The 8,433-nt window shown below is 38.2% G+C and overlaps 1 protein-coding gene and 1 pseudogene across 1 annotated transcript; both read right to left on the bottom strand.

Moving 5' to 3' along the window:
- Positions 1 to 376: 376 nt before the first annotated feature.
- LOC18598123 (uncharacterized) lies at positions 377 to 1,968 on the bottom strand (annotated as a pseudogene).
- A 1,655-nt stretch (positions 1,969 to 3,623) lies between these two features.
- LOC108661910 (putative glycosyltransferase At5g03795) lies at positions 3,624 to 4,927 on the bottom strand. The gene is given in 2 exon segments (XM_018120899.2): positions 3,624 to 4,401; positions 4,499 to 4,927. Coding segments are annotated over 2 exon segments (990 nt in total). The 5' UTR covers positions 4,828 to 4,927; the 3' UTR covers positions 3,624 to 3,740.
- Positions 4,928 to 8,433: the final 3,506 nt, after the last annotated feature.

The following is an 8,433-nucleotide window of genomic DNA, read 5'->3' as shown; positions in this document are numbered from 1 at the left end:
GGGCTTTTTGACGGAGCTGACTCTTCTGCAACCTTTTTTCCTTTACTTAAGCTTGTCATCAATTTCATCATCTTTGCTAACTATTCTCTCATTTCTTCTTGAGCTCTTTCCATTATATCCATTCGCTCTTTTTGTTCTTCTTCCATGATCCTTGCTCACCGACGCATATTATGAACACGTTGGTCACTTGGCTTAGGTGGTCGAGCTATTTTTGGAACCTTATTGTAATCATAAACATGAATTAGATGCATATTTGATGCATGAACGAAATGAAGAAATGAACCCATTATCTTTATTTACAGGTGAAAATACTTATTATCATGAGATGATGATTTATGCATGTATGAATGATCATGTATTAAAAGTATTCGTCATATGATACCCAACAACAAAGTCATCCATTGCATAAGATATTGTCTTTGATTACAATTCAGGAGTCATCTAGAAATATTTACCAATTTTATTATAATGGCTATACACCTAATCTAAATACTTAATCAACTGTTGCTCTTGTTTCTCAATTGGAAAGACCTAACTCCTTAATATGTTGGAATAAATAAGATTCATCACCTTGGTTTTCTCTGCAGTCTCTGATGCCTTCTCTTTCGTTTCTTCTGTCTTTCCAGGGAGGAAGCCCATAGCCCTCCTTGCAGCGACCGCGGCTGAGTCTTTCAACTCCCCAAGCTTACTAACAGTGGTATCCTTACTCTCCTTTGGTTTCTCAGCAGTGTAATCTTTGTACTCATTCATCTTCTCCGCAGTAGTATCTTTTCCTTCTTTTGCCTTCTCCGCTGCTTATTCTGATCCTTGTTTTGCCTTTTCTGCTGCTTCCCTAGCCTTCTGCGCCGCATAGCCTGTATACTCTGAAGCCATTTGCGCTGTGGTACCTTTTGCCTCCTTGGCTTTCTCAGCTGCATAGTCCTTATACTCAGCGGCCTTTCCCGTTGTTGTGTCCGTCGCTTCTTTTACCGTCTGCGCTGCATAACCTGTATACTCAGCAGTCTTCCCAGCTACGGTGTCCTTTGTTTCCTTCGCCTTCTGGGCAGCAGAATCTTTCGTCTCCTTTGCCTTCTGATCGGCAGAGTCTTTTGTCTCCTTTGCCTTCTGGGTGGCAGAATCTGTCTAAGTTTTACCTGTTACCGAGTCTTTCGTCTCCTTTTTCTTCTGGGCCGCAGAGTCATTCGTCTCCTTTGCCTTCTGGGTGGCATAATCAGTATACTCAGCAGCCTTTTGCTATGTGGTGTCCTTAACCTCGTTCGCCTTCTGGGCGGACTCCTTTGCTTTCTCAGCAGCATAGTCTTTGTGCTCAACAGCCTTTCCCCTGGCAGTGTCCTTTGCCCTCTGAGCTAACTCCTCCGCTTTCTCAGATGCCTGACTCGCCTGCTCTGATGCCTCCCTGGACTTTTGCTCTAAATACTCCTTATACTCACGAGTCTTTTCCTTTGTAGTGTCCTTTGCTTCAGCTTCCTCTTTCGCCTTCTCGGCTGCATAGTTTTTGTATTCCCCCCTCTTTCTCGCAGCTTCATCCGTAGTTTCCTTCTCTTTCACAGTGTTATTGTCTTTGTACTCCTTAGCCCTCTCCGCTGCTTCATCTTTGTTCTCCCTTATGTTCTCTGCAGCTAGATCGGCTCCTTCCCTTGTGAAATCCTCTGCCTCGTGGCTCTTACCAACGACAGCTGCTTTGGCATGCTCGTGCGTGCCTTGCACAGCCCTCAACACGGTCCCAATAACTCCTGGCCTTTGTTGCTGTTGCTGCGGTGATTGATCCAACTCCTCCTTATAGACAACTCTTTCGTCATATACTCTTCCTCTGTTAACATCCCGAAGATCATCCGCTGCTTGTCTCGCTGCTGCCTCTGCTCTTTGTTCTATCTCTTGCCTTGTCGCCATTGCTTTTTCAATCTCAATCAAACCTCAAACAGGAACTCACTGGAATAACACAAGAACAACTCAACTCTGATATATAAATATATATTCACGAGGAATACTTGTATGATCTTTCGCTCTTTATATTTCTAATTTTTTCAAACTGGTGAATGCACGCGAACGACCTGTATACAATTTGCTTCAATACAGTGAACATGACACGTATTGTAATGAGATGATGGTTTGACACGTGGAAGACATGCTGATGAAGGAAGACGTGTTTGCTTGCATGCGAATCCCAGTGATGCCATTAAGTGGTGGACGGATGCTACTGCGTCTGGGAGATATCGATGATGCCTAATGCAAATGCTTCATGGCCATTAGGCAGATTCTGTTTCATCCGCTGTCAATCCACTTGTCGTACCACGTGCCACGTGGCAAATCATTTTTTGATGTGTTGTGAACTTGTGATGTTGTCTCCAACGCTTACCTTCTATTCCTTCAATTATCTATTTGGTTCTAGCTCTGCAGCATTATTAGCCGATCGTACTGTAAGCAGAAAGTTGATTCTGTTTCATGAAAATTAAATTAAGTTATTCAATTAGAAATTTCCACAATAATGAATAAAAACTCCAAACATTTGTACAAGAATATAAATCAAAAGAAATAATCATTAGTAAAGTTAGACTAATCAACCAGAATGTCTTATCACTCCCCAGGTTTGACAACATTCGGGAGATCATTAATAAGACTATATCATTTTACAATCTCAGATAATGCTACAAATACATTTGAAACTTATGGTGGCTGTTTACCATACTTTCCTCTTATGTATCTTTCTCCCTAATATAAGCACTAATTCCAGGCAATATTTGAAACTCACCAACTTCAGGCTTGTACAGTTTTGTACTAGATTTGCCTAGAGACTGGATAACAAAGAAAACGGGCAATCTCGAGTTGCATCAGATTTCAAAGAAAGCAGTTAGTGCTAGGTAGAGAAATATTCAAGCTAAACATTTAGTCTGTGAATTTAGTAGGAGCTTATCCATTATGGCCATCCAAGCAATTATAAATCGTGTTTAGGAACAAGAAACTGAAATCAGATTGAGCCTTTGAGAATCCCATATATGCACCTTTACTTGAGTACTTGATACATTCTAGGTGTTGGACCTTGAGCAATAAATATCAACTCAATTTCACAAAAATTAGAAAAACAGGTTTAAGTCAACAATGATTATAATATAATTTATTTAAGTCAAATAAAAAAAAGTATATATCAACAAATATAACATGTAATAACTAAAAATAAAACACGTTATATATACATTAAAAATTCTTCAACATCAAAAAAGAAATCACGGGACAAAATCCGAATATAATTAATTCACAATGAAAAAAAAGCAATTACAAAATTTAAAATCTCATGATGTCTTTTTGCCCAAAATTTAAGCTTAATAATTATTGAAATAATACAATAAAGTTACTACCAACCCTCACTGGATTTAACAAAATATAATAATTCTCTCTGATCAAAATTCTCCAAAACCCATCCCAGCAAAGTCTAATAATTCTCTTGTTGATCTCTTCCAGGAGCAAAAGTTCTTGAATTTTCTTATATTTGTATTGCTAACCTTTGATTGTTTCATTTAATGTACAAAAGTGCTGAATAGTTATGATGTAGCAGAGCTTTCCCTGCTATCACTGGATGAATAAAAATACCATTTACCACAAAAAAAAAATTTATTTGCAATTACAAGTTTGCTTAACTACATCATCAAATTGCAAAACAATTTTCTTTAAATTATGTATTCTGTTACGCACGGGCTGGGTGAAAACTTATTATTTTTACAAAGATGGAGTAGTCTATTGATTCATCAATCCAAAATATTTCCAGGTTCATTACTGACTTTGACATTCAATCTTCTAAGCCAAATAGAGTGAAGGATCATATGAAATACATCGAACCTCTTGGGAGTCACATGCAACTCGAAATGCCTTCTCACTTGGACCACTCTCTTCTGCATTTTTATATACTGCCTTTCTGGTATACTCATCAATATTTTCTTCAGATTTGGAATATCTTCCAGGGAAACCATCACAGAGAACATCTTCCAATTCAAGACATCACCAAATGGCGACACCTAACTTTTCGAAATCAGCACTGGAACACAGCCATTGTACAAGGCCTCAACAACTCTCGGACTCGCAACTTCATAACCACTGGGGCAAAGGCAATACTTACTCTGCCTCATTAGATCATAGTAAGGTACTCGTTTTGGAAGGTAATTGTGAACTCTAACATCCAGATCCTTTTTCTCCCAATGCCTAAACAGCATTGGTCTTACAAAACCGTGATTCCCCCCTGCAAAAAATGCCAGGATTGTACGCTGTGATGGAGACGGCCCGCCAATCAAGCCCTCTAACCTACTGCTTTTGAGACTAATTTCTGGAATGGACACGTCCTTCTTGGGGTTGAACCTCTTGGAGGTGTTTGCATTGCACAGAGCACGGATGGAGTAAACTAGTTGCAGGCCCCTGAAACAAAACTATAAGTAGTCAGAAATTAATGGAACATTATTTTAGCATCATAGTTCTGTTCTCTACTGTAAAGCCGAAAAAGCTAATTACCTAGTCATGGCAAGAAAGCATGAAATGGTCAGCGCCAAGGCTTCGATTCCAGAAGGGATATTTCCCTGCAATAACGTTTACGTAGTCTAAGACGATCCCCCCTAAGCGTTTCATAGGCGTACCCCGCACCCAATTATATTGGCGCATCCTTGTTACGCTGTAAGGAAGGTAAAATACATGGGCTTTCTCAGGATTGTAGGTTCGGAACTTTTTATTAACCTCCTTCTTATTGATAAACTGTCCTTCCATAGTGTACAACAGCCTGCAAGGACCGTCATGAAATAGTGGAAGCTCCCCTTCTTTGTAAACATATATCTTGAACTTTTTTTCCATTTCCAGGTAGCTCCTGTCATTGCAAACAAGAAGCAGAAAGTCCTGGAATTAGAGTAGGAAGCACTACAATATAGTAAAAACCATGAAAAGTTCTCTTAAGTACACAAAATAGCATTGAGATTGTTTCCTTACCTGGAAACAAAAGGCAAACACTGACCTTGTTTCCTCAATAAAGATGTAGTGTAAAATCGAAACATTTGCTTACTTAATTTTATTATTGTGGGAATGACCAACTCCGAAATTACTCTTTCCTTTGTATCTAAACTGCAAAATCAAGTTTGGTTCAGTTATTGCTCCTAGTGCAAGTGTTGCTAAGATTTTTTTTTTCTTAATGCTATGAATTTAGCTAGGAAATTGGATAATTAGGAAATGGAGAGGGGGTGAGGTAGACACGGGCTGCAATTTAACAAGGCCACCCTCAGCTCATAGGCTTGAACTGGACATGGGCGACTCTTAATATCCACCACCAAACCCACAGGGTGCAGTGATTGCACAACTTTTGGGCTACAAGACAGGGCCTAGATGTGGGGTGAGGAAACACTTACAGGTCCACACTATATTTCATCAGTGTCCAAATGCAGGGCAATCTTACATAAGACAAGACAAAGGCATTGGGAAATTGAGAACCTTCGTAGGCCATGTTTGCCCCAGCAGGGCTTGTTGTTTCTATTGGATTCCCATTGCAGTTGGAGTGGCTTGTCTTTTCTACAAATTGTAGTGCCTTCCATTAGCTTGACGGGCTGGTCCAATAAAGCGACTTGGAGCATGCAAACAAATTTAGCATTACTCCGACGATGCAAAATTCATGTGCGTGGAGATAGTAACTCCCCTATCGCAGCCTTGTGATCGACAAGCCAAGTTAAGCTTGGATGGAGATTAAGTTGAGGTTCTTTGATACTAAATGAGTGGCTCTTAGCATTGTTAACTTCGTAAATGTTTGGAAATGAATTATTTCTACTTTTACAGAAGATGCATATCGATGATAGACAATCACCCCTAAAACTCTCTTACAACAAACAAATTACTGATTTTCAAGTTTCATTTGGAAGTAAAACAGAAATTTGTATTTTAACTTAATAATAAAGGGATTGACTCAAAAAATGATGTAAAAATATATATATATATAATTCTTGAGCAAAAGAGAAGGAGAATATGAAATATGCTAATAACCTGCTAAAGATGATGGGATACCTATGAAAGCATTTGGCATTCCTGTATATGGGGCCTGTTAGGATAGTCTTGAATTAGGATTTAATTAGGATTATTTAATTCTAATTAAATTAGTATACCTTATGAAATAGTCTTTGAATCTAGTTAGACTAGAATAACAATTCATAATTCTATTAGGATAAGATTCCTAATTATATTAGGATAAGGTTATTGTATTTGGCACTATAAAAGGACCCTATGAGTTAAAAAATAATAATCACCTAGATTTAGAGAGAGTGATTTAGGTGTACGTGAGATAATGGTTATGAGTTTGAGACTGTTCTTGTAATCTCCTGATTTTTTCTCTTAGTGGATTTTTCTCTGTTGCTGTGCCCGTGGATGTAGGTCATCAAAAGACCGAACCACGTAAATTCTTGTGTTCTTGTGGGTGTGCTTGATTTCTTTCTTTCTTTATTCTATTGATTGGGTTAGATCTTGGACAATTCTTTAGAGACAATTTCGTAATTTCCCAACAAACTGTTATCAGAGCTTCAAGGTCTTGGATCAATCTGAATCTCGCTATGGCAACTTCGTCGACCAAGTATGAGATTGAAAAGTTTAATGGAAGAAACGATTTCAGCATGTGGCGTGTTAAGATGCGTGCATTGCTAGTGCAACAAGGACTGTTGAAGGCACTGAAGGGAAAAGAGTATCTTCCTTTGAATTTATCTGATGGTGAGAAAGATGACCTTATGGAGAAAGCACATAGTGCTGTTCTCCTAGCTTTGTTTGATGAGGTGCTAAGAGAAGTCACGGATGAAGAATCTGCTGCTGCAGTGTGGCTTAAACTCGAAAGTATTTATATGACTAAATCCCTAACAAATCGGCTTTATATGAAGTAACGATTGTATACTCTTAAGAAGAGTGAAGGTACATCCGTTAATACCTACATTAATGAATTTAATAGAGTTATTCTTGATTTAAAGAATATCGATGTTAAAATTGAGGATGAAGATCTAGCCCTAAATCTTTTATGTTCTTTGCCTCCATCGTATGAAAACTTCGTGGATACTATATTATATGACCGAGACACTCTCACTTTCGAGATCTTTAAATTCCAAGGAATTGAAGAAGAAAGTTGGTGGTATCCAGAATGAAAATCAAGCAGAAGGTTTGGTTGTAAATAGAGGAAAAGATAGAGAGAAGAGTATAGACAGAAAAGGTAAATCTAGAGCAAAAGGGAAAACTTGTTGAAATTGTGGTCAGAAAAGACACTTCCGTCAAGACTGTACCAAATTCAAGGATGATGAAAAGATCAATAAGTCTGAGAATACTGCAAACGTGGTTGGAAATGACTTTGATACTTTTGAGGAACCTGATAATGTTCTTGCAATTACCAATGGTAACCTGATGGATACATGGATCTTGGATTCGGCTTGTTGCTTTCATATATGTCCTAGGCGTGATTGGTTTACAACTTATCAATTTGTTGATATGGGCATTGTACAATTAGGAGATGATTTCTCTCTCTCAGTTGTTGGGATTGGCATAATTCGAATCAAGATGTTTGATGGTATAGTAAGAACACTTGAGGTAAAACATGTCCTTAACATGAAAAAGAATTTAATATCCTTGAGTTTGTTAGATAAGAATGGCTACAAATATAGTGGCCAAGATGGTGTCTTGAATGTATCTAAATGAGCCTTAACTATCATGAACGGTAAGTTATCTGATGACCTTTATTGTCTAGTGGGAAACACGGTCATTGAAACTATTTCTGTGGTCTCATCTAATGATCCTGAAGATGATGTAACACATTTATGGCATATGAGATTGGGTCATATGAGCGAGAGAGGGATTAGAAAACTGAGTAAGCGTAGTTTGCTGTGTGGTCAAAAGATTGAAAAGCTAGATTTCTGTGAGCAACATATAGTGAAATTTAGCACTACAACTCAACGAACTAAGAGTGCAGTAAACTACATCCATTCAGATTTATGGGGTCCTTCTTCGGTGGCATCAAAAGGTGGATCATTATACATGTGGACCTTTATTGATTATTTTTCAAGAAAGGTGTGGACGTATCTTCTGAAGGCTATAAGTGAAGTGTTAACCACCTTTTTGCATTGGAAGGTATTGATCGAGAACTAGACTAAGAAAAGAATCGAGAGCTTTCGAACAAACAAAGTTTTGGAATTTTGCAAAAGTGAGTTTGGTCTATTCTACAAGAATGAAAAAATCGTTAGACATTGCACTGTCGTCAAAACACCACATCAAAACGGTATTGTAGAATGGATGAAGAAAACACTTCTTGAGAGAGCAAAATACGTGTTCTCTAATGTTGGCCTAACCAAAGTATTTTGGACAAAAGCTATCAACAAGGCTTGCTACTTGGTAAATCGATCTTCATCAACTGCAATTGAATTTAAGACTCCCAAGGAAGTTTGGTCTGGTAAGCCC

Source organism: Theobroma cacao, chromosome 5 (genome assembly GCF_053813885.1).
Source record: "Theobroma cacao isolate CCN51 chromosome 5, ASM5381388v1, whole genome shotgun sequence".
Taxonomy (NCBI): domain Eukaryota; kingdom Viridiplantae; phylum Streptophyta; class Magnoliopsida; order Malvales; family Malvaceae; genus Theobroma; species Theobroma cacao.
Note: the sequence above shows the minus strand (reverse complement) of the source record. Positions and strands in the feature narration are given on the sequence as shown.